Here is a 27,649-nt window from a genome sequence, read left to right on the forward strand (position 1 = left end):
CTGGAAAACCCTTGAGACAACAGGACTTATTACAATGCATTTCTATAGACTCTGCAAACATGGCAGAACACTCCACTGTGCTTCTTAAAAAGTTTGTGAACAAACGTAGGATTTTAGATTTTAAATTCAAATTGTCTCAGCGAGTCAGTACATTATGTGACTGTAGCATCGAATTCAGGATAGGACACGCAGTCTACTTCTGCATGGAGGAGGATCTGTTGACTTAAACTGATCTAGAGTGAGTAGAAGCTAAACTCTGCCCTCTCCAACAATGTGGGCGGTTGAAAGATGGAAGAAATGTGTCACTGCCACCTCAACAGATGCCTCTGCTGATAGTATACCTTCATGAGGAGGAGGTACTACTTTGCATAGGCTTCAAATTACCTTAACGAATATTTGGAAAAAACGGTGTAAACAATGGGTTTTTTTTCCCTTAATTTATACGTGAGGAAGTGATGATTAATAGCTGCATATGAATGAGGAAAACCTGTTACTGCACATACGAGCGCTCTGTTGAGGAGGCAGGAGGAGCAGGGATAAAAGATGATACTGCTGTACTGTTACTGTCTTCTGGCTCAAGGACTGAGTCTGTGTGAGCGGCGCTGAATCACTAGCATGCCCACACAGATCACATCACCCAGGTACAAACTGAACGATGCTGCCCTTGGAAGAAGTCATCTCTTTTGCTCTTTCATACTCATCGATTGTACAGCAGCCATGGACAGCAGCACGCTGCATTAGTCAGGCGAAAACCACTCAAAGCACTGTGTTTTTTAGCGCTTTTACCTCTTCTCCTTTCTCCCAGTGCTTGACTGCCCGGCGTTGACCCTTCAGAGCTCCCGTAGCCTTGACGCCCTGTCCGACCTTAAGCTGCAGCGCCTGGAGGCCGAGCTAGAAGGGGCGCGGCACGAAGCCCAGGGGGCATGTCAGCGGGAGGAGGAGCTGAAGGCAGAGTGCGAAAGACTAAAGGACGAGATGAGACAGCTGCAGAATAGCCAGAGGGTCAGTGTTGGCTTGTTTTAATCTGCTAGGGAAGCATTAGGAGGCTTGTGCACTGTCAGAGAAGCAGCAAACAAAAATACATTCTGGTCATGCATCCCCTGAAATGTCCTTGGAGATTTGTGATAAGCATTAAGAGAAATGAAAACTCTATTCTCCGTCCATTAGAGGAGATTCCTGCTGAATAATTCATCAAAATCCCCCATGACCTTTAAACACAGTCATTTTTTTTATCATTTAATGCCACGATTTTGTCTTTAAATAATGCATATCTACAGCTAATTAGAGTGTCCATAATTGATATTTATATATCGCAGTGTATTAAATGCAATGTGCATGATTTATATACATAAAAATAAACCATATCTGCAGTTTGCCTCATATTTAGAGATCCCTGTAAAGATCTCGCTGTTTAGTGGCAACCAGGGGTGGAGTCAAGGGGGTTTGGGTTGCTAGACATTAGGAGTCTACTTAGGTACAACAGGTAAATACTATTTTCTAGCTGAAGTCATTTTAGCGAACCGTCTCTTCACTAAGTAGTTGCTCCATGGCTGACATATCAGTGCAACCACCCATTAAAATTCTCTCATGACCTTTAAAAACAATTGCGAGAGAATAACCTGTATAACTACTGCCTCACGGTGTGCTTGTACATGTCAGCTGTGTCTGCACAATCCAATGAAAACAGCGAGAGACAAAAATTAAGCATGCAGTTGGCCACAAATGAAATCCAAAGGACATCAGCGTCTGTGCTATGCCAATGTACATAATCTCTCATCCTAATCAAAGCTGTAACAACTGTCTGGCTTCACCACCGGACCAGAGAGCAATCGGGCCAAGTCACAGAAAGCTGGTGAACACAGTAAAGCATTTAGAAGCTTAGAAGTCAGATAATTCCCTCAGTTGTTATTGGTGTCAGCCAAGACCGCATCACAGAATGCTATTCTTCTATCAAAGAGTAAAGAAAGTCAACTTTCTGTCTGCGTCATATCTGTGATGGAACAGCATGGCTAAAAAGGTGGCATCCTCCACATACGGAAGCTGTAAAGGGTACCACACATAAACCACACACTGTATATAAAAATGGACTTAGATTCAGAGTCTGAAAAGTGAAGCCTAGTCAGAAGTGTCTTAAAACTGCAATCTCTCTAATGGCCCACAGGGGGCGACTCCTCTGATTTTAAATGAGAAATCTATTTGTATACAAAGACATCTATGGAAAAGCTACCCATAATCCCTTGATTCAACCCCCTGCTAAACAATTTCTTGAGGAGTTTGTGGGCTCAGTAGCTGATATGTATTTTGTAAATGATGGTCCCCATTAGTGTCCAGAGGTTGATAACGCTCAGTTTGATGCTTAAGAAGAAAGGAACTTTGCAAACTAATGGCATGGCAGCGGTGTCCATATCTTACATGCAATATAAGCCAAGAAAACCACCACATGTAGTGCTTGAATAAATAAATAATAATGGCACAAGCCTTTTGTTTTTATGGGTACACATTCTCTTAGCTGTGTTAGTGTCAAACAGGCTTCAAATAGACTCTTGCTGTCAGATTTTTTTCCCCAATATTCTACCAGCACCTGCATGCTAATCTAATTTCATGCTCTACTTCGGCAGGAAATGACTTCTCCGTGCAAGCAGTGTGATGTGGAGTGGATAAAGAAGGTGGGAGATGAGCAGTAAGTGACCACGGCAGATCTCTGGGAGGGGAGGGGGGGGGGGGACTAAAGCTGATGAAGTAAATCTGAGGAGAGATGGATGGAAAGGAGGAAACTTAGTCATATGAGGAAGGAAGGATACTGGTTAAGAAACTCAGAGGAGGCAACAGTGAATATAAGAAGACTGATGCGAGGATTAGGAGAATGCTTTCACCAGGAGCTGCTGCTCATCTGTATTTTTACTCTCCCGCCGTGATGCGCTCAGGCCGACCTCCGGGGGCCTCGTTAGGCAGTAGACAAGCTCTCCAGCACAGCATTAATACAAGGGTATTCACGTTTGGACACGAACACTGCATGTTATGTATTTTCCGCTGTGTGTGCATGAAACTTTAACTCCACTGTTTGTGTGTTTAACATTTAATCAAGGAGGTTTGGAATGAAATTAGCCTGAGCAGCAGGGGGCAGTGTAAGCACAGCGTTAAGACTCCTTTCAGTCCATTTCCTCCTGTTTATTTAATAGAGACCCAGTTTTATCTTTGCATTTGTTCTTTTATTTTTATTTTATTTTTCCTCACATAAGCCATCGTGATAAATGCAGCTGGGAGTATTCATGGCCCTGCCTGTGTACAACCAATGAGAGAAATATGTTTGCAACTGAGGGGGCAACAAAGTAGCTTTTTTTCTTCTTTTTTTTAATAACCCCCCCCACAGATTGTCCCAGGCATTGCATGTTTACAAGATAGAGGAGGTAAGGAAGAAAAAAAGAACGAGAAAGAATGACAAAAAAAACCACATCATGTTGGGCAATTGACTCCCACACAGCGAAACCCCAGAAGTGTTTCGATGGGGTTCAAACTGAAAGTAAATAGTTTGCCAGCGAAGACAGTCTTAGTTTTTAGCTTTTAACAAGTGTGTGGTAGAAGCCTACTGCTTTTTCCAAACCTTGGTCACCTTTTGGTTTTACTCAACAATATCACCTACTCCCACTGATATGCCGCTACTTGGTTTCCTTGTGCTTTTTCTTGTAATTGGGCTCATTTAGTGTAAACTGCACAGATTGATAGAAGAATTTTAGAATAGAACTGAATAGAATTTTGTATGTGCTGCGGAGGATATTAACACAGCATCTTTGGCCTTCTTATAATCTAGAGAGCAGCATGTGTTTGAGTTTAATTAGCTTCCCTGATATTTTTGTAGTTGTTGTAACCAGTGAACGATTCCATAAATTAATTAGCACCTTTAAATGCAAGAAAAGTTATGAAATCACCTTCCGGCAGTGCAGCCGAGTTAATTTTGCCATCCGTTAGTTACAAGATGTATCTGTTTTTGTCATGTTTCGTTTTTTTTTAACCACTTCTCACCTTTCTGATCTTTTCCAAGTCAAAATTTTCATGATCGCATTTGTGGACTTTCGTTTGCCTCACTCATGACTGATAATACGTGAAGCAGCTTGCCTCACCAACCACAAGCCACACTGCAGAGACGCTGGCAGGCACCTGGCAGTAACCCCCCCCCCTACACATCACATACACACGTACACATTATGCTATACTATACTATGCTAATGTACACAGAGAGAATGACTAATTCATCTTCAGCTTTGAAAACGTGAGAGCTGTTTCCAATAAATCACAGCATAATGATTTTAAATTCAAGCGGAATTCCCGTTTCTTGTTGGAAATTCAAACAAGTAAAAAAACAATATTAACCAAATTCTGCAATGAATTCAAACTGGATATTTATATTTTTTAGTACAGCTTGTACAGCTAGTACAGTATCTGTTTATTAATTTCTTAATGAAAAATTAGACGCATGAAACACAAGTGTTTGCTGGTGCAAACTGTATTGTTAGCATCGCTGCAGCTTGGCGTGAGAACTGTTTGACACCTCTCTTTGTTTAGCTGAAAGTGCTTGAAACATAATGCAGAAGTACGTGTGTGTGTGTGTGTGTGTGTGTGTGTGTGTGTGTGTGTGTGTGTGTGTGTGTGTGTGTGTGTGTGTGTGTGTGTGTGTGTTTGGACTGCAGAGTGTAAAAAGCCCCCACCACAATTCAGTGTCTGTTAAACACCCACCCCTTCAGCGAGGTCCGAATTCTAGTTTCCCCATTTCTTCTAAGCGCAATAAATATCTTTATTTATTTGTTTATCTTTCCCCGAAACTTGGCCGCACACAGTGACAAGAAGTTTACCGCCACATCACGTGGACTACCAGGTATCTGCGTGTTACCTTCCGCCTCACGCCAGGTCCATTCTGTGAGTGGTTGAACAGTAGCAGCAGGTTTGAAAAACACGTTTTCTACCAAACAGAGAGGGTCGGCGTCCACGGGCGCGTGCGGTGATGTCTTTTTTCTCGAAAATGTCTAATCCAAGATCAGATGTGAAAATCAGCCCACACTCGTCTCCCACACAAACATATACAATGTACATACCTCTGTTCCTGATCTATTCACTTGCACGAGTCTTTTATCAATGCTGTATCAGCATTATCACACCCCTCCTACGTACTGTAGTGTACATGTTACAGTATGCACACATTTACTTGCATGCAAAGTGGAGAGAGAAATAAATATAGGTGCGAGCCAAAAGGAGAGACGTATGCTGGCAAACATGTGCAGTAAGACACAAAAGCACGCACAGGTCCTGGTTTCACAGAAAAAACGACGCAGTTTATTAGTGATTAAATGCTTCGTGCACCCTTGCACTCAAGTGCAGGTGTTCACACATGGCCGCGTGACTTAGAGGTGTTGCATTCTCACCAAAACCGTAAGACAAAGATTTTCAAAACGCACAAAATTGAAACGTGCGATAACACAAGTGTGAAAAGGAAGGGGTATGCCAATCTAAAGAGAGAATTTCACTATATACATCTGCATTTAGAAATAAAGCGCCTGAGAGCCAAGAGCCACCTGAGAGTACCGAGGAGAGGAAGCGAATACACTTTATCAGCCCTTTGGCAATATTGATATTGTACGTCACGCTCCACCCACCATGCCAGTAAGTAGCGTAAATGTTTGTTATTTTCCTACGGATGCACTGAATGTATCTGCGTGTTTGTGGCCGTTATTTATCCAAAGCCACAATTAGGATAAGGGTGAACTTTGACCTTGATTCAGCTCAGCATTAGTATCGGGTTCCACCAACTCGTACCACAAAGAAGACGTTATTTGTAACATGGAGGGGGCTGAAGGGGTTTGATACCACCACTCTGTATGAGTCACAGCTTTGGAAAACTAGGTGGGCCTCCAACACAAAGCCAGCTACCCAGTGGAAGTTATGACTTCTTTTTTATTTTTATTTTTTTGTGAGCTTAACTGAACCGAGTTCCCTGTCCTTACTTATTTTGTGCCAGGTGTTAAAAATATGCCAGGATGCAGTCCTCTGTTGGCATGGAAAGCATGTTTGTGCGTACACTTTTTTGCAGATATCTTTAATAGAATACAGATATAGCAGTTCAGAGGATGATATCAGCACAAACATATGTTTCTCTAATACATTCCCATGTAGCAGGATTACGCATGCAAGTGGGAGGGCTCAATTAAATTAGTGCGCGGGAGTGCCAGAGAACATATTTTTAATTTGACAGTGTGTTTTATTAGCTGTGTAGGACGCATGCATGTTCGTTCTTTGCTTCTTTTTTTGTGTTGGTGCTGCAGTTGAAGTTCAACTCTGTTCCTATTCATGCAATAGAAATCCCCAGTACATACAGATGTGTCGTTTGCAACTTTTTATCTGCCACGATCTCTATGGAGGAATGAACTGAGTCAGATTCTCATCAAGGGGCTAAATTTGCAGTGCTTTATCAGATCTGAGCCTGGCAACAATTTGGTGCCCGAGCACAGCAAGCATCTTTCTTCACGCTTTCCTGTCTAACTGACTGTTCATATTTGCAATCACGAGATGTTTGAATTTTTTATTTTTATTGTTTTCAAGTTTTGAGAACAAAGCAAAGACTGATAAATGTGCCCCGCTGCGACATTTTAAAAGATGCAAATTCACGTATCCTTTTGTGGAACTAGTGATAATGGCAATTTCCTCTAAATGCAAGTCTTCATATAAGAAATTACTCAAATTAGTAGATTAAATAGATTATCTTGGCGGATTTCACGTTAGATTAAGGTTTCTGTCTTGCAATAAACATGAAGAAATGAGTCAATTTCAGATCAAGACTGTAGAGTTTATAAAAATTGGTGAGATAAACAGTCTTATCAGATCTGGGGCTATTGGTAGTGACTAACTACTAAAGCTGCTACATTCTTGTTGAACAAAACTCCTTATATCATGGCATCTAAACTGTCAGATAAATGCTTACAGTCTGTAAAGTGATTATTTTTCATATCCACTTGCTTAATACTAAATGGCCTCACATGAATTGATATTGCAGGGTTCAGATCAGTTTTTATACTAACAAAAAAGACAAAGTCATCTTGTTGCTAGGGCTAAAAGACACACAGCCTTGTTTACGCTTCTTGAAATAGAGATGCTGTAGTCCGTATGGCCTCTCAGAGCCATGACACATCTTGAAATGGTGTGATTTTATGCACTTCAATTATACACCATGACATGAGATCTAAGAATTCAGGCCTAGAAGCCTGTCAATTCCTAATTTGCAGGTCCATGTCAGAGCTGCAGGATTCATTGAGTTTAAAGAGGAGATGCGTTTGTATTGAAGTTGCATGCATTCATTTAAAAAATGGTTCAAAGTAATTAAGATCAGTGGTGTATATTCGACAGAGATTTGACAGAAATTACTATGTGTGTGCAATCGTGCGGAGTTGTAACACCTTCTGTTAACATTGTGATCCTCTATGATTAAAAACGATGACGATAATGACACATTGCCTCGCTTTCTCCTTCAGGGTGAATTTGGCTCTGGCGTACACAGAGTTAACGGAGGAGCTGGGACGCCTCCGTGCGCTGAGCTCCAAGCAGACGGAGATCCTGAGGAAAGCCACGCAGGAGCAGGCTAGTCCAGGTTAGCATCGACAGTAAAAAAGCAAAACCCACAGCACAGCAGCACATGAAGCTCTTCAGCTGAGATAACTGGCTGTTACGCTGCACGGCCTTATCTGTAACGGATGTGCGTGTGCAGAAATGTGCGTGTACAGAAATGTGCGCGCTTCTTGTCACCTTGACATTTAAATGGAATTCCACATTAAAACGATTCAACATGTTTGAGTCACGCTAATATCAATATATTGTTGAAGTCGGCTTTATGTTTTTTATTGCACTACAGTCAGTTGTCTTCTTGTGTCCATAGGTGTGTTTTATCCTTTTTTAAACACTGAAGCTAAGTCACATTTTAGGTTAACAAGAGCAAATCTTTAGAAGCGCATATTGATTAATTATCTTTAGTTTAGCTTTTATTTTACTACCAAAAGAACAGAGACAGATTATAGATCACAATTTTATTAATTTCTCACATAATTAATATAATTATTTTGTTTTTGTAGCTGTTGCTTTATAACTAGTGCAAGGATTTTAACAGCTGTTTTTTTGCTTTTTTGTGGATGACAAAATTAGCTTAATTTACATCGTTCCAGAAACAAGAATGACTTGATGTTTAATATGATAAATATAATCTTATTATGCTTATAATTTAGATAATATTTAAATAAACAGGAACAGTAATAACTATTTTATTTTATTTCTAGTAATTACAAATATTTTTTTTTAAATCTGAAGTAAATGGTCTCAGTCTACTTTTGTAATGTCAGTTGCTTATAACCAATTTTACACAACTGCAGAAGTACAGCATTCCTGCAGAGTTTCTGCCTAAGGCTTTTATCTTAAAAGCCAAATCAAAGGCGAGGCCACCTAGCACATTTAAAGAACACGCGGGGTTCTCGGTACAAGTCGTGCAGTCACACAAGCTACCCAACCTAGCAGCTTGCCGGCTATCAATAGCTTCCTTTGTAACACTGTAACCAGAAAATACAGTTTTTGTCTTTATTCGGACTCTGCATTCATTTATAAGCTAAGCATAGCCATATTTGGCAATAGTAATGCACTTCAGCACTTCATTTGAATTCTTATAGGAAATCTGTACAAAGGCCTTCACACACTATAGCTGTTAGAGGTCTCACATTTTAGCTTTCTTTCTAAGTCTGTTCACACTGTGGTAATAAAAAAAGTACTTAGTGCTTGAAAAACAGTGTGCAGAGTGCTCTTGTATGGCGCTAGCCTTCTCGATTTGAAGCAGTCGTTTCAAAAGTATTTCCCCTGTGAGTGTTTAAGGGTGCTATTGTTATCACTGATGCATCAAAGTCAAAGTACAGTTTGCAGTTTACCACTATGGTAGTCGGTTCATGTAGAAAATTTTTTAGAAGAGCTGTCATGTAAGTTTTCCGTCAGCAAAAGTTACGTAGGAATGACATGTTTATAAATGATCCAGGAAGCAGACAGTAAATATAAAAAAGTACATTTACTGACATGAAACTACAATGAGATGGATGATAAAGTAGTATTTACGTTTAAATCCTAAAGTAAAGTTTTTAGCTATTTCATTGGAATAAATGTCCTTCGGTGTAGGTGCGCGTAAAAGCACAAATAATTGATATAAAAGTTTTATATAATCAGAGCTCTTAAACATTGAAACACCTAGCTAAAATCTATTTAAACACATCACGTGGACATTTTTGCTCGTTCCATTCATGTGCCAGAAAATAACTACTGGTTGTGATTTGTTGCAGCTGTTTTCTCATTAAAACAAGTAAAGATAGGAACTCACACAGACACGTTGTGGAGTAAAACCTAAAAGTGCTAAACGCTGGCAACACCTTTCTCTTCCTGTGCGCATATTCACACACATAGCTAATGTCTCGCAACTGTGCATCTACTACCTACCACAAACCAAAAAATACCACACAGACTGACAGTTTGTAAATGCTACAAACTGGAAAATAATGTTTAAAAAAAAAGCCTCAATGAATATGTGCACATTTTTACATAGCTAGCAGCGGGGAAAACACAGAAAACCCCAAGCTTCATCTGAGTTCTCCTTAAACCCGGGGCAACTCTCGCAAAGCTGGAAAAAGCGTCTTATATGCCACTTCTGTTTCATTAGTTGCAGGATTGTGCGAGGGATATGATTTCCTCCTGGATATCTGTAACGCAAACAAATATTTTTCATGAATTGTTAAAATATTCAGGGAGGTGGGAATTTGTGAGGAGCCATTAAATTTCTCCTGGGTGTTGTATGAGTTAAGGAAAGTAGTCCCATTTGACTGTGTTTTTCTCATTCAAAGAGCGCCTGAGAGCACAAACGCCCCCTCCCTTTTTACACCTCAACCAATCAGCCATAAATGATGTTTCCTCTTTGAAATGGGAAGTGGAGCTGAAGTGGTGACTACAGGGCTGACTGACTCATCAGCATATCTTGTAATTACAGGAAATACTACAACTGTACTTGTGCAAATAAATCTTTTTTTATGAATATATAGGGGAACATAATGTGCATCTCTATTAAGTGACTATCATGTCATATCATCTGAAGAAAGGATTAGAGCCTTACAGAAATGTCATCTAATAAAATAATGGTATCATTGCCAAATAATGAGCTGTAATGAAAATGTTATCTTTATGTATAATTAAAGTGGCGAATCAGTTTCCTTTTCTTCACATTGCGCCGAAAAAATAGTGGAACAGAATCATATAAGTGACTGTTTGGGAACAAAAGCTGTTGTAAGTGTGTACTCTATTATTGCGCAAGGCTAAATGTGCATTGACACCTGAAGACTTGTGTTGGTTATTGTATTCACAAGAGCCACAAGAGAAACACACCAGTGAGTGATACGTGTTGTCTCACAGCTGTTGTTCGTTTTAAAGGTGTTACATGAGGTTTGGGTCAGGGTTCTATGCACGCCACTTCAGGTCTTGCACAACAATGTGTACCCGGTGTCCAAAAAGAAACAGTTATTTTCATGTTTAAACAAAAACGGGGCTACCACTGTTCGCTAGCAAAAATGCTAGCAAACTACTGTTCGCACATGGTCTGAATGTTAGCTTGCAGACAGATTCAACACTACTAAAATATTTTTTGGATTGTCACCTCACTGACTTGTTGTGGATGTGTGTCTGTTTTGGGGTTTAAAAGTCGTAGCGAGGTCAGATGGCAAAGATCCTCGAGGTCGACACAGACACAAATAACCAGTCAAAATCTGTAATTTATGTCACCTTTTGCGCAATGTAGTTCTTTTACCAACCAGCAATCTGTTTAATAAATCCAAAAGCAGATCTAAGTATGAAATACAGCTCTGTGAAAGGCTTGAGTCACCCCTCATTTCTTTGGGCTTTACTCGGAAAATGGGACATGGATAAAGCGATTTACTGACACGTGCAAACATACATGGGAATATAGAACAGAAGGCAAAAGCTGAATTTGTACACTTTAGAGCAATTTTTGGTTTGACTAACTTTATTCCTCAACACAGCATGAACTATTGGTTTCTTAATATTTCTTGAAGTATTCTTCAGGAATAGTTCTCCAGGCTTCTCAAAGGAATCCCAAAGATGGTTTTTTGGATGTTGGCTACTTTTTGTTTCATCCTTTGTCAGGGTGCTTTAATAATGTCGAAGTCTGGGGAGATCAATCAATGACTGATAGTGTTTCATTGTATGTTTTTCTATTTAGGTATGCTTTAGTGTGTTTGGGATTGCCATACTTAATGCATGTTGGATCAAAATACCTTTCTGCATTCATAATTTCATTACATAATCAAATGTGAAAACATCTCCAACACCACTGACTGAAATGCAGCCATAAAACTGTGGTTTACAGCTGGCTGTAGATGCTCACTATAGTACCTATTCCGTGATCTCTGTTTTCAGATGCTTTTAATCTGCTTCAGGTAATTTTTTTTAAGGACACACGACACACCATGCCAGGATATGCCTGGCTTGTAGTTAATATCTCTTTGAGAATCACCTTGCTGGTGCAAAATTAGAATTTTATGTCTGTCAAACTGTGTTACCTTTGGCCTTTTTGGAGATTTTTACTTTGTTAGAAGTAACAAAGTGCCTAAAGATTAAAAAAATTACAAATTGATTCTAAGTTGTTTGTCACATGTAGACACAACAATGGTTCGTGCTGTGAGTTTGGTGCCTTTTATATGCTTAACCGATTCATAGATCAGAGCTAAAACATTAAACCAAAATAAAGAAAGAAAACATTCCTCTGAAAATGGACAGAGAAAGGACTGGACTAACAGTGAGTGCAGAAAGCAGCCAATTTCCAAACTTTCAGAAAGCCCGGACAACACGGTCTGGCTCCTTGGAAGCAAAATAAAAAGAAAGTAGAGGTGGTTTAAGACTTTTGCACAGTGCTGTATGAAAAACAAAACATGAAAACTGTTTGAGTGTTTATTCCTACATGCCAGACATGAAGTAATCTGACAGCAGACTTGCAAGAAGCACTGGTTGAACGTCCAGTAAATAAATATATAGTGTGTACTGCAAAGTACAACTGAGCTCTGTGTATTGATTTGTGTTTTGTCCTGTATAAGTAACAGCATAAGTAGAGCTAATGTGTTTCCCATCATGCCTTCTGTGTGAACAGTTTTGGAGCTTCATGAGATAAAACACTATTCATCTCTTTCTTTGTGCACCGGTTGAACAGGCCTTAAAAGAATGTTGCTGAAGTATGTTTTAACTCTTGTCCATAGTGTGTAATGAATTATAGCATGTTGCTAAGATGCATGCAAATCTTGATTGGGTTTTTTTCCTTTTTGTTTCCTCAGTCCAGCTTCACTCTCCCATACACCACCAGCGCCACTCTCCAGTATCGCAGCGCCACTCGCCCATTCCACAGCGCCATTCTCCAGTCCCGCCTCCGCCGCACCACTCTCCTATTCAGCAGCGACGCTCTCCGGTGCTGCAGCGCCTCTCCCCGGACATGCACCGCCGCTCACCCCTGCTGGACGTGAACGATGGACCAGCCTCTTACTCCTGCCGACCACCCAGCCAGCACCTACGAGCCAGCTTTCAGGGTCGTCGTAGTTACTCAGAGGTTGCCGATCCCTCAGCTTACCAGTGCCCGCCCCGCTTCTCTCTGGACCCAGTTTCCACCCTGCCGAAACCTCGGCCCTACGTTGAGAGCTACGCAAAACAGCAGTCCCAACACATAGGTTCTCCCCACAGTAGACTGCAGCACAGAGGGTCCCCATCTCCCCATCAAGGTGGCGGAGGGGGAGACGGAGGCCATGACGAGAGCTCCATGCGCCACTCCAGAGAGATGCCATTTCCACTGTCAGAGGTGGCCCACCTTCACTTTGAGCCCCCTCCTCCTTCCACACCAGCCCCTCAACCACCACAATCCTCAGAGGATGAGGAAGAGTGGACCTGTCCGCATCCCATCAGCCCTCCGAGGACACTGGGCGTGCTCTCTGCTGCAGTGCCCAGCGGTGTCATGAGGGGCCCAGCGTCCTGCTCAGCCTTTCCCGTCCCTCAGAGGTCTAACACCCTCACCTGTCACCCGCAGCCAGGGTACATGTCAGCAGAGCATGCTCAGTCCTGGCCTTCAATCAATGTGAGTTTAAATAAAGTTTATTACATATATGTAAACCATAAACATTCAACCTGATGCATGTTTGCGTTACTTTAAAAACATTAACTAGCACTCGGTGTCAATTTTATCAGTGCTGCAGTTGTTGCAGACCCATTTTTAAAATTTCCACTAAGGGTAGCTTGCTCATGCTTAATCATCTTAAAGTCCGTGCCATAGTTCCTTTAAATGAACATTTCAAAAAATATTGAGAAATACATTTCTCAGCTTTCTTGTGAGAGACTAGAAGTTTGATACCAATCTTATGACTTTGCATTTAATACAGAGATGGAGTTAAGATGTGCTTAGACAAACTTAGCAAAAAGGGGGAAACAGCTTACCCAGGCATGTGTGAAGTTAAACCACATGCCTAAAAACAATCCTTCAGATATGAAAATGTACATATTTTAATTATTTAACCTACACAGAAAAAAAACAAATGCACAAATCCATATTAGGATATAATAAAAAGTCATCTAATCCTTACCAGGTAAACTTGGATGAACAGTAACACATGCTATATTACACCATGTCATTATTTATCTAAAGGAAGTGGAGGCATGATGATTTAGACTTGACCTGGGCAACCTGCAGTCATGTCCTCTCCATGCTTGAGTACTCTAGATAAAAGGCCAATTGTTCAACAGCTGAAGTTTAGCTAAAATTGGATCATGCAAAAGAACAATCACAGCAGCAAACCAACAAAGGAATGGGTGAAAAAGAAAAAAATAGTGTTGCAGTGGTCGAGCCAAAATTAACTGAATTGAAATGCTGTGGACCTTAACACACAGAATGACCTTAACATGAACTTAAGACCTGCAAGACCTTAACAGAGCTGTGCATAAATAAATACTCAAAAGACTCAGTTAACTGAATCATTGTTCTTTATAAAAGTGGGGGAAAGCCCTCTGAAAATATGAAGTCATGCATAAAATAATAAGGTTTCAGGTTATACTTGGTTTGTCATATACTTCTTACATAGTTTTTCTTGAATGAATAATAACATGGAGTAATGTCACATACTGATGTTCTTCTGAAATTATTATTTAAATAATTTTAGTACCAGATTATTTTTTTATTGTTGTCCTGATAATTAGTAACTGAGCTGGTCTGCTGTTTATTCTACTTGCACTCTCAAAGCACTTTGTTACACTGTAACAGCAACTCCAGGTTCCGTACCTTGCCAGAGGATATTTTGGCATGCAGACTGGAGCAGCAAGGGATTGAACCACCAACCTTCCACTTAGTGGATGTCCCGCTCTACCCTTGAGCAACAGCCACTGAATAAATGAAACAATTTCCTCTAATATTTTCCAGGTTAGAAAGATTATTCACCAAAACAGACCAAAACAAACTGTGTTCATGTGTTGTTGGCAGAACAAGTCCTAACAACAGTTATGTCACATTTGTGTTAGAGAAGAAAGACACCCTACATTTTGGTTAATTGACATTCAATTAGACGTGTTGGTGACTGTATTTAATTTATGATAGCACAAGTCTGCTTATTTCCCCCTCTGTCCACATTTTAAGATAAACTGACTATACCGAGGCGTATTTGTGGTGTTTATAAAGCCACAAAGTCCTCAGATGGAGAAGGCTGAAGAGAATAGATGAGTCAGTGAAAAGTCAGACTTTTACACATGAAGCCGCAGTTCTTTTCCGATTTCCTACTGACAATCTTGGTTTTCTTTAACCATGATGATGCACGTTCCTTAACCTTTAAAGGGAATCCACTGATTTCCCCCCCGACTACAGAGTGTTTACAGTTCCACGTTTGTATTATTGCATTTTCAGTGGGACAAAAATATAAAAAATTACCTCAAACTATGTCACATGAGTCAGTGTTGGCTAGGTGTGAAGATGAAACTACTTCCTTTTTGAGGGTAAAGGACAAAGAGTACGCTCTATCTAAAGTATAGATGTAACCAGTGTAACGTCACTCATTGTTTTATGAAATCCAGTTCTAAGTCATCATGAGTAAACTGTGGATCTGACTAAACAGCACTTGAAACCAGCAACGGAGACCATAACTTATAGGTTGTTTTTCATAGACTTCTATGAAATCACACTTCTTATTTGAAAAAAAAAATATCACAGGAGTCACCCCCTGCTGGACATAAAAAGGACTACACTTCCACATTTGCAAGTATTTGCCTGTTTTTCGACATCCATCTTCTCGACAGTTTATGGGATGTTGGCTACAGAAGCTCCTTTTAACGTAGCTCACCTAAACTGTGGCTCATCACTGGATTGCAGTGGGTTCACTGGGTACTTTTGACAAGCAGAGAGAGAATGGGCTTAGAAACACACCACATATGATCTGAAAGCTCTAAATATAAAGGGGAGCTCTTATGCTAATATTTTTAATTCTTGGACTCTACTAGTGTAGCATGACTCACAATTTTACAAAAAATCTCATACCAGCTTTGGTGTAGTCACTCAGTTCATCCACTTCCTGAAACAAGCTGTTGTAACTGCCTTCCCCCTGCCCTTTCAGGCAAGCTTGCACAGCAGGTAGGTGGAACTATTGTGCTCGCAGCCTGAGCTAAGGATATCCCTTCTCTTCAAAATCATAATCAGCCAATAATAGCACTGAGAGCAGACTAAAGTCTGAGCTTTAGGCGTATTAGGATTAATTGTAAATCTGCTGGCCTCATTATTTGAAATATAATATCAGTATTCACTGCTGTAGCAGTGTATATATACAGTCCCAGGTACTACAGCCTCAGATGAGCAACTATGTCATTATTTATTTCTACATACAAAAGTAGTATGTTGAAAACTAAGTACACGCTTACTGTTTCCATATTACATAGAATTAAGAGGCTAATCAAGTAATCAAATACAGGTATTTAATTGATCGTTAGCAAGTCATACAGCAGCTTTAACGTCAAGCAATCGCTCTGTGTATGACTTTTTCAGTTTCTCACATCATTGTGGAGGAATTTTGGTCCCCGGTGAATTCTTTATTATGTGGTAATATGCAAAACCTTAGTACTGAAAGAGGGCGTACTTCAGTACTTTCTTTTTCGTATGAGTGCATCAGAGAAAAAACTCATAGCAGGTCCTCTTTAGCGTTAAATCATGAGGATCACGATGTACTTAAGCAACAAAATCAACAAAAAAAGAAAATTGAAGCTGGTACTGATGTTAAGTCGCCCTTATTAAGAAAGCAAATACACATATTTCTCACAATTGTGAACTATTTTTTCTAATATATTAAATCCACCTGGGTTTACTACAAGGTTGTCTCTTTTTAAAAACCTTTTGTGTAAGCCTGAATTGATCGCTTACCCTGCAATGATGAAACTGTGAATCTGCCTCCCACAGACTTACTAATACTATCCTGTGAAGTGAGTACGCTGAGGACTGCATGTGATTTGACCTGATAGTGACTACGTGTGTGTGTGTGTGTGTGTGTGTGTGTGTGTGTGTGTGTGTGTGTGTGTGTGTGTGTGTGTGTGTGTGTTTTGCAGCTCTGGATGGAGACCGAAGAGAGTGACATGAGGAGCTGCCCTCTCTGCCAGCTGATATTCCCGGTCGGTTACCCTGACGATGCCCTCATCAAGCACATCGACTCCCACCTGGAGAATAGCAAGATATGATTGTCATGGCAACCAGCCCGCGCACATCTGCGCTCTCTTCTTATAGATTATGTAAGAGATTAGCAGACCTGGCTAGAGAGGAAGTCAAATGTACACAAACAAGCCATCCATTTAGGGTGTGAACCAGTTAGCTGCTGTATGTGTGACGCTATAGGTAGAGATGCAAAGTGGCGCAGAGGTTTATTTTATTTTGGAGGAATTTAAAAATAAGTCTACATGCAGAGTCCCTTACTGATTGCCCTTAAGACAGATCTGCCTGTATAATCACTGGCTCTGGTTGCTGCTATTTGTTTAAAAGTCTTGTTGTGCAGTGTTCAGGCAATTTAGGGTATTGTGTTGTCTTTTTTTAAATTATTATTATTATTCTTTTTTCTTTTTCCGCTAAAGTGTGGATTTGATTTAGCAAAGTAAATTGTGAGAGGCACACTGGCAGGTTCAGGGGCTCTGCATGCCAAAATGTTTGTCCAGCAGTAAAAGTTCAGGGAGCTATGGTGCAACTATTCTCACCACTTAGCTTTAAATATTCCTGCTTGGAAATTTTCTATCTCGCACAGACACACACATATACACACAGACGCGCACTGCAGTTTATTTTACAGAGGACCCTGCGCAGTAAGTGCCAAGGACAATGCCCTGGTAGAAGCTGGTCTAATGAGATGATCAGAGGGCCATACGAAAGCATGCGGGGAAAGTCGTTTTAAGTTTCTGACACCGAAGGAAGGAAATGCCAGTTTCACTTCTCTGAAACAAGGAAGTATGGCAGTTAAGAAAGTATAAAACATTCCAGTCTTTCATTTCATCTGCTGAGAAAAAAACTGACAAACTGGAGAACATGAATCAGAAAGGATGTCTGAGTGAGCCAGAAAGCTCCAAATTTTGTGTTTTGATATTGCCCTGCAGGGCGGGGCACCGATGAAGGTACTTTAAGAGGAGGGAAATTTTAGTCAGTATATACCTTTTATGCTTGCAGCCTGTTCAAATCGTATATTAGCCCTTTCAGTTAGCATAGTCTATACAATGTATCAGTTTTCAGTCCCTATATATATTTTCAATATGTAATTTACTATTTATATTGTCTATCTGTAAGGCAAAAAATATGAAGTTATATTTTTGCAAATGTCAACGCACCACATGTCTCATGCTGGTGAAAAAGAATCTTTCCCATGTGCTTACATGCTGCTACATACAGCAGACTCAAAGCTCAAAATCCCACCGAATGGGATACTTTCTGTACAAAGAATATCAACTGGGATTCTTCTCAGTCTTCCTCGAGATCTGACCTTCGTAAAAGATTGATGTCACGACTGCCCAGACCGCCCAACAAAAAACTAAAACACACAGCTGGTTGCATGAGATCAAGACATCTGACCTGCTTTGAAGAAAAAGTGGCAGGCTTTTTAGTGTACTATTTTTACTGTCTCAGAGATCTGACATCAAAAACACCATCGCCAATCAGCAAAGTTATCTCTCCAGGGTTTAAGCAAAGACGAGACTCTTCTTTTGATACATGTGTTTAATTTTTACCACAAGGGAACTCAAGATCTCTTTGTGGGACCTGAACTTTTTGAACACAAAAAGTGAAAACAAAAACAAAAAAACACAGTTACACTGATGTCAGCTAATCCGAGGCTTTCAGTTACATGTGCAGTTTCTAACATTTGGGGATGTCCCTACAAAGCCAACCATGCATCTCAACCGGTTTGAAGTTACTGAAGAGAGGAACGCAGCAGATTAGAGCACACAGGGCAGTGACTGTGACCGCAGGATGATGATGGACGTGTACCATAATGTGACGCACTCTTGAGCAAATCACTGAATCACTGCAAACTCTGGATGCTTTGAGTTTCCTGTGAATGTTTAGAGGAAAGAGTTTTCCAAATGGATCAAAGAAGTACCAGTTTAAAGGATGACTCTGGTTTATTACCACCTGCCTCTTAATTTATCAGGTTTTAACATTTATTATTGGTTCTGATGACCCTGCAATCATCTGCTTCACTGCTGAAAATTCAAAAAATCTTACTAATCAATCAAGCTCTCTCAGTTTTCTCAATAATTTGAACACTGGCATTTTTTAAATGTTGCATGCAATAAGCTGACTTCAATTGATTACTGAAATTTATTTTTAAAACGTTAGCGAAGGACTCAAAAGTAAAGTTCTTAGGCATTAGCAAGCTAGTTAACTTATTAGCATACCACCAGGTTTAAATTTTAACAGATGTGTTTGCACTGCTGAGTTCTGCAAAGTTCATATTCTAACTGAAGAGGTTAAATCAAAGGTACTTGCTGGTAGTCACTCGGTGAAATTGGTTGCAAAACGGTATATAAGGCGCTACACCAAAAGCCTCCTCGTGATTGTCTTGGAGTGCAGGAGATTGCCGTCTTCGTCTACTTTGGATGGAAGACACAGACTTGTCTGTAAAGCTTTGCCAACTACTTGGTAATTGGTAGCAGAACTGAAAACTGCAATGCAAAACAGAGAATCAGGCTGTTTGCCTTCAAAGTAAAATTTGCGTCATTTGAAACGTGTCGGTTTCAGTGGTAAAGTACAGCTTTTACTTTGAAGGCAAACGTTCTCCGTTTCTGTTTTGTGTCGCACTTTTTCAAGTTTCGTTACTGCTAAGTGGTTAGTTAGAGAAGTTGGCATCCTCCAGTGACCACAGCAGTATATTAGTGACCAAAGCAATCACAGGGAGGTTTTTGTTGAAAAACCCTCTTTGTGATCGACTTCCACTGACAACAGCAAGCAACGTCCTGCATACACTCGCTAATCGATCTGGGGATGTAAATGTTTTAGTTAGTGACTCTAATCTGCCGGTCACTGTGCTGATAAACGTCTTCAGCACTGTAAAATTAGAAATTTGATCCAAAACAATCACATCTTTCAAATCCAAATGAAGTGGATCTGGTGCCTAAGCCTCACCAACAAGCGAGCAAACCTTAAAAACTGCACCAGATGAGACTCAAACACATCTACCAGCACACCTTACTTTTGCATCGGGTGACTCATGATGCTTTTTTTTGCTGTTTTAAAGTGGAAATTATAACTCAGAAAAAGTCACCATCCACTGCTACAGACTTAAAATGCTTAAGTGTTTTAAATGTAGTGCTGAAGATTTTTATTTATTGATTATTATTATTATTGGCATTGCAAGAGAGCAGAGCAAGGTTAGAAAGTCATTATGATAACAGTCACTCAGCATTATCACACCTTTTTCAAAATGTATTTAAAGAAAGAAAGCATGCATATAGTACACATCTGGAATCTCCAACGAGCGGCAACACAAGCTGTCGTCTGAGCTCATCTTGATTGTCTAAAAGCTTGTCGTAAACAGGAATCTGTTACACTTTAACCTTACCTTCCATTTGACGTGAGTGTGTTACAAGCTGTGGTTCTGTAACTTTGTTACTTTTGAATTTTCTTGATCTAAAACTGAATGTAAAAAAAACCTGTCTGATTTACTTTAAATGCTCTGTGTTGTTGTGTCGTTTGCATGAGGTGTTAACAGGGGTCTTTCAGCGACGAGGTCATTGTCATCTTGTAGTTCAAATGCATTCCATGGATGATTCATTTTCTTTCTTTTCTTTTTAAAATAGGAGCAAGGTGGGGGGGAGAAGAGAGCTCTATTTAACACCTCTGCTAACCAATTTCCTGGGGGAAAACCTAAAAACTATTAAGAATTTCACAAGAAAATGGTCAGGTTCAGAGAAGTTCAAAATGAGTGCATGTAGCAGATTTCCTTAATTCTTGCATAAAATTGATGACAGCTTGTGTTTCCTGCCCAGTCTGATTCTTAAGAACCGGGAGGTGATTACAAACTTATTGATGCTAAAAAAGAACTGAATTAAAATAAACCAGAATTGTCCTTTAAAACTGCATCCTGAGGTTTACAGTAACTTCAGAGCAGTTCTTGACCATTAAATCGAAGAGGGCTTTCATGGCTCCAGAGTATTCTATATACTGTCTGTACAGTTTGTAACTATATCACTCTGTGTACAATATTTAAAGCTGTGTATAGACAGAATTTTTGCAAGTGTGTAATACTAATGAAACATGTACTCTATTACTCAACAACTTCAAATTGGAGTGTCTGTAAATCAGTATATACACATAATCCTAATCAACACCACACTAAATATGAATTATATGTGAGTTACATGCCAGTACTACCCTACAACTTTACTCACTACTTACTTTTACTCACTAAGTAGCGGTACTTTCTATATTCAAGTGATATCCAAAAACACGGTTGCAGCTTTCAGAGAAAAACCTGTGTTTGTCTTAAAGTTTCGGTCCTTACAGAAACTTTTTGACACATTTTTTTCCGACTTGACTGATAATTCAGCAACGGCACGAGAATCAAAACATGCACAGCTGTTTGTCTTTGTGGAGGAAGATGATGCGACGTTGCATCATAAAGTATTTGTGCAGCAGTAGAAAACTGCAAACCAGTACAGTAGTACATGATAAACTTTAATGTAAAGGGGACCTATTATGCTTATCCTTTTTTTTTATGGGATAGTGGATGTTCATCTTTAAACGTGACCAAAGTTTCAAATAATGAGGTCTGTGTAGGTACAAGAAATCCCTTCGAGCCGAAAGCTCAGGCATTTCAGCAAGGCACCTTTAGTTTTTGAGGGGCAGCCAATCAACAGAAAGCTGCTTTAAAGTGTGCAGGACAGGATGTAATGGCATCGTTTCAGATAGAAGTCCAGTATAAAGTGAATTTTAATGAAGGGTCAATCATGCAATGTTACTCCAGTAGAGTCCAAAATAGCATAATATGTCCCCTTTTAGTTAAAACATGATTAAATCACTAAGATGTGTACTTTTTCTTACGACTGAGGACCTATGTTGGCTCAGAACCAAAGAAAATAATTTCCTGTCGTTTCAAAAACTGAGGGTTTGCTTGGCAGGTAGTTCATGTCATGTATGGGAAGATGCTGCACTGTGGTTCATGCTGTCTTGTGCTCAACCACAAACGTTTTGGCCAGCAGCAGCGGTGCAGAATGATCACACCCTGCATGAGTTCACAATGCGATGCACACGGATGTTCACACAACAACACATTCGCGCGTGTACGAGCCGCCCCGAGGCCCACCGAGTGAAGTTTAGGATCGCTGGTTCAGGGTTTTAAATGCTTAATTTCTGGTTTTTGTTTCCACCAGCTGCCATGGTTTAAAAAGTCAACGTCAAAAGCTAAAATCATAGCGCTTTCTTCTTATTTCTCGTGTTTTAACAGCAAACTGGCTCCTTTGGTTTACTCAGGAGACTAACAAAGACAGACAAAAAGATCAGCTTTGCCAGCATTAAAGATTAAATAGATTTCTTTGTCATGAAATTTCAGTCTAAATTTCTTTCAGATTTACTCAGGAGACACATAGCTAGGTCCAGCAAAGAGCTGCAGCTGAAATCAAGTCAGTTTTCTGTTCTCGTGTAGCTCCACTTGCCCATGAGTAACTATGTGAGTCAGGCTGTCTAAATGCGAAACCTTCATTGCACATGGAGACCTCGGCACTAATGAACTCTCCGCAACACTAATGAGAACTAATATTTATGTGTTTAAGTAATGTGTGGTGGAGCAACACTGCTGGCATTCAACAAGTTTAATGAACACAAAGAAAACAACCACAGAGCCACACAAAGAGACCGCTTTTCTTTCTCCATCTCAATCTCTCTGTTTGTAAATATTCCACTAAATAAACTGAAACTTGCACTGAAATGAAGTGTGATCGTGCTTCTTTATGCTCGCACCGTGATGTCATTTCCTCAGCTCCATTTCACATCCTGTTTTCGTTGACCAGTATTAATTTTAGAGCTCCAGTTGCACATTGGAGCTACAGGTGTTGTGAAGATAAACTGCATGTTTTTCTGCGATACAGAAAAACCTTCAGAGGTGCAAATACTGCTCTGGAATTTAAAACTATGATAAAATAACTGTTTTCTGTGTAAAAAGCAGTTAAAATGTAGACACAAAAGTGTAAATTATGGCTTTACATAAGAATGCAGCTAAACTAGAATAGAAATTAGTATTTAAAGCTTTAATTTCTTGCAATAGAACACAGATTTCCAACAAGTATGTAAAAGGAAGCATGAATATTTGTTTTAGAATAACGCAAACCTACTGAGCATGAAAGACCGCGTTCACCTCTTGGTGCATGTTGTGCCCGTGATGCACGCTGTAATAATTTTATATCCTTGAAACATGCAAAAGGTGCATAAACACAAACATAAGCTGTGCTGTTGTTGTGCTTGACGAGTCCTTGAGAGCAGAAATTATGCTGTTAGTTTCAGTCAGCAGAGAAGCTGTTTTTGCTACAGAGTGAGCCGAGATCATTGCGAAAATACATCGCACCTTCATCACCGTGTAAGACCTCTCTGATGTTGTGGGTACGACACGCTGCAGAGGATCAACTTAAAAAGAAATACACTGACAGAGACCTCAAACAGTTCTGTCTCTTAATGTGATGACAGCTGATAAATTGTGTTTGCTATGAGTCACTGAGATACATCTAATCGTTCTTAATTATATGTTTTAAAAGAGGATGAAGTTGAAGCAACTGATGTCCAGTCATGTAACTACAGCCTTTATAAATATTTAGGCAAATATTTTTATGTTACGGGTTTAATGTTACGGGAGGGAGGCTGAGAGCTATTTACTGATAACTGATGTCAGTTTTTCACAAATGCCAGAACAGAATTTTGTTAAGGAAACCATGAATACGTTTTTATTAACCCAGAAAATCAGTAGCAGCGACTTTTCAAGAGTTTATCTGCACGTCAGGCGTCATTACTTTAAAACAGATCAATCTGTTTACTGGAAGCGCTTCTGACGCAGAAAACGTCGACGCTTTTAAGATATGAAAACACTGGAGGTCGTTTTGTTTACTTTAAATCATAGCCTCCATCCTTCAGCCGCCAGCTCTCTTACCAAGTTTGTTTCCTACGTCTTTTGCTCTGCGCCGCTAACCTCAATGCTTAGACTACCTCAGGAAAAAGAAAAATGCACCCACCCATCCGGGCCACAAAACCACAAACTCTGTTAAACTTATGAGAATCTATATATGCAGTAGGCCTGCAGAGAGAAGTAACAGAGAAAAACCACACGAACTTTGTCAATAAGCGATGAAAAGCTGCGCTTTCTGTTCACTGATAAAAAACACAACAACTTCTCTTTGTACTTAGACGCTCTCAAACAAGAGCACACCTCAAGATAGTTTAAATACACACCGACATGCACGCATGCCTCTCATAGATCTATACATATACGCATTATAGAGAGAGACACATGATTCTTAGAAGCCTTTTCTTTTTCAATACTTTGCTGAATTTGGCTTTAGGTAAAGAGGTTAACTGTGCTGAAGCTGCTGGACCTGTGAGCAGGGTTAGACCTGAAACTCAAATTGCACTTTGACCCCATCTTCCTAACAGGGTTATATGAAAAAGAAAATGATTCAGTAGCAATAAATGAAGGCTTTGTTGGTAGTTTGATAGCTTGCGATGATCTCATACTGGCAGCTTAGGTATCCAGCGCCTTTGATGTCAGAGGTGACATTTTCTGGACTGAAAAATAAACCTGGTTTAAATTTATCTCATGTGCTCATTTCCTGCTATTTTTTTTCTGGGACTCTGCTAGTGTAGCTTTGTATGACTCACAGTTCAAAATAATTGTATCTTATACTGGACGTTGGTGAAGCCCTTCGGTCAATCCACTGTCTGAAAATCTTCTTTTAACCGGCTTCCCTGTGTAAGCACCGGGTGGTAGTACGTGGGTGGACTTCTGTGGTCAGCTAAATTATGATGATGGTGTTAGGGGTATCCATTCTCTCTGACATCACACAGATTCAAAAGAAGAAAAAGTGTCTGAAACCAAGTACAACTCTGCAGCCTCACCTTTAGACTCAGGAAAAGAATGATAGGTCACCTTTAAATGCAATCATATGGATTCTAAACCGTACAATCAAGAGAAGTGCTAAAAATATCAGGTCTGGAAAACATAAAACACAAAAGTTTTGTGTCTGCACAGCGGGCTTTTGCATACTTTTTAATAGCAGCAACACACCAGAAGATGTTGACATAATGATGCAGTATAACAGGTGCACGGGTTTTCCTACATCACACAACAAACCTGAAGGCACTCTGAACACCGGGCATTTGTTTTCAGCTGCTGGGTAGTTTTTAACACTTGCATTAGAAAGCGCTCGAGTTGTGTGGGAGTCGAAAACGCTGACAGTCACTGAGGTTTCCAATTTCCCTCACCTACTATTTTTGCATATTTGGTACAAGCCCAAAGAGGCCAAATTCTTGTAAACATTGTACTTTTACAGTAAATCCACAGTGGGTTCAGCCAGACCAGCTATGCTACACATCTGTGTTCATGTTCAAACACTGTGTATTGTGTGAATTTCAGCATTTGGGGTTTTGCACAGAAAGTGAAAACTTTTCATTTCACATTAAGAGCTTTGACTCATTGAAAGTGAGTTGACAGTAACTTTCCAAGCAAGGAAAATCCAGTGCATTTGTATCCATATGGGAAGTGTGTTACAAGTCCACTAGATGGCCACACAAACCACACAAACCACAGAGCTTTATCCTACCTCATTTTCCACCAAAGCATGGGGAAACAGTCACAGCTTGTCTTTACATGAGCTGAAAAGAAAAGCAGGAACAAACTCAGTTTACTGTCTTGAAGAGCAGTGGATGATTAGAGACACAGAGACACTGCTAGGAAAGATTTATCAAAACGCAAGAAGGTAGTTTGTGAGTTTTGTCCCATCTTCTGTTAACTTTATGGTTACACTTTCTGGATTTTAATTTTAATCAGATCATGTCTAAATTAAATATACTCTTGATTTAAAATGCAAAATTATCCACAAGTGTCAAGAAGAAAATCTTTTAGCAACAATGTCCACATGAACATGTCTTCATAGTTCTAAAATGTCCTTATTTGGTTTGTTTTTTTACTTTTACTTTTTTTGAGTTTGTCTATAATCCAGAATATCTTTGAAACAGCTGTCATGTTACAAATATATCCACACTATCTGATGCAAAAGTAGTCCCCACTGTCCAAATGTCTTTAATCAACCATAGACAGTTTACTTTCCACAAGCAGTCTCAACTTCTTTTAATTATTATTATTTTATGTGGTTATTTATTTTGCATCTGACCTTTTATATATATATATATAATACACAGGAAGGGTGGGCCCCAAAACTGACCTATATTGCAGCGCTGGGTTCTGGTTTGTAACTCTCTGATCCTCAAAGAGCATTTTGATTGACACAGTCTGTTCAGCAGTGCAGGAGTCACTGTTTCCTTGTTAACAGGAAGTATTCACGAGGCACATAAAATCACAGTTTTGGTTTTGGCTAAGAACTGAAAAAATCAATCAGCAAGAAAGTACATGAAGGTGACTGTAAAAACAGAAAAGTAGGTGTTTACAGGAAGGGTGAAGGAGAAGAACTGATAAGAGAGAAAATGTATTGCTGTATGAGCCAATTGGTTCTACACAGCTGTTTCGTAGCTGTTTCATGATTTATAGTATGTAGTGTACTGTTTTTGGTAACAGTTTTAACCTTAAAGTGGGCTTTACGCTCATTTTCCTCTTTCTGTTATTATTCTTGTACTCTAGTACGGTATCTTTGTGTGATTTATAGTTCAAAGTATATTAAACTGACTTGGTGCCCTCAGCTTTCTAAAAGTTGCTTCTCTCTTTAGGCTAACTTTCTTCTGATTGGTTGCCCCTCCCAAAGAGAGGGTTTTAACAGCAGGTGAGCGGAGCTTTGGCATTCACAGTTGTGTGCCTGTGATCAAAATCGTTCCCTGCCAAGAAAAGATAAGAAAACCTTTGTGATACTGACCATGTAGAGGACTCTGAATCCTGAGGTTTTGGCTTACTGGGATTACTCGGGGCGACCGTGGCTCAGGGGGTTGGGAAGTTGTGTCCTTGGGCAAGACACTTTACCCTACCGCCTACTGGTGTTGGCCAGAGGGGCCGATGGTGCGATATGGCAGCCTCGCTTCTGTCAGTCTGCCCCAGGGCAGCTGTGGCTACAACTGTAGCTTGCCTCCACCAGTGTGTGAATGTGAGAGAAAAGTGCTATATAAATGCAATCCATCATTACTGTACACACACACTGATATTATTTGACTCTCTGGCCATTTCTTATATAAGTACCCACAACTGTAAGTCTATATATAGGAAACAAGGCAGAAAGGCAGTTTCTTATCTGTCACTGTGTGTAAAAGGCATTTTCTTACAATCAGCTGAATTCAGTTTTATTAATATGGTTAATATAGTAACCATGTCACAACATCAGTCACTGCAGTGCACTTTGTATCGTAAGGTAAGATAATACAATAATGCAGAGAAAACCCCAACAATCAAACAACACCTGGCACTTGGCAACAGTGGGAAGGAAAAACTCACTTTTAACAGGAAGAACGGTCCAGGCAGGTTCAGGAGCATTTGCCACGACTGAATGGGGTCAGTGCAGGAAGATGGGACAAAAGACACGCTGTGGAAGAGAGCCAGAGAAAGCCTTGTATGTACTGTTATAAGGAAACCTGATGAAATGTTTCTCACACTGAAATCATTACATCCAGATGAACAGAATCAGCTTTTTGGGAACTAATGATTAAAATGCAGAGTGGTGTATAAACATAGTGAGTGAAAAAAGTAAGTGCACTCAGTGCATCATGGGAAAGCCTCCAGCAGCCCAGACCTACTGTAGCATAACTAAGGAAGGATTCAGGGTCACCTGATCCAACCTTAACTATATGCATTATCAAAAAGGAAAGTTTTCAGTCTGATTGTAACAGTGGAGAGAATATCTGTCTCCTGAATCCAAA

At 39.9% G+C, this 27,649-nt stretch overlaps 1 protein-coding gene across 1 annotated transcript in view; it reads left to right on the plus strand.

Annotated features, from left to right (window-relative positions):
• The window catches only part of tbkbp1 (TBK1 binding protein 1), an 80,758-nt gene extending 58,805 nt beyond the window's left edge, over positions 1-21,953 (plus strand). Inside the window, exons 6-10 of the mRNA XM_085466850.1 lie at positions 806-1,002; positions 2,619-2,680; positions 7,515-7,630; positions 12,393-13,180; positions 16,672-21,953. Coding sequence (XP_085322976.1) covers positions 806-1,002; positions 2,619-2,680; positions 7,515-7,630; positions 12,393-13,180; positions 16,672-16,800 — 1,292 coding nt within the window. The 3' untranslated portion in view covers positions 16,801-21,953. The remainder of the gene's footprint in view (positions 1-805; positions 1,003-2,618; positions 2,681-7,514; positions 7,631-12,392; positions 13,181-16,671) is intronic.
• Positions 21,954-27,649: the final 5,696 nt, after the last annotated feature.

Source organism: Copadichromis virginalis, linkage group LG8, assembly GCF_057382275.1.
Source record: "Copadichromis virginalis isolate Kocher_CV1m ecotype Utaka linkage group LG8, C_Virginalis_male_GT1.1, whole genome shotgun sequence".
NCBI lineage: Eukaryota > Metazoa > Chordata > Actinopteri > Cichliformes > Cichlidae > Copadichromis > Copadichromis virginalis.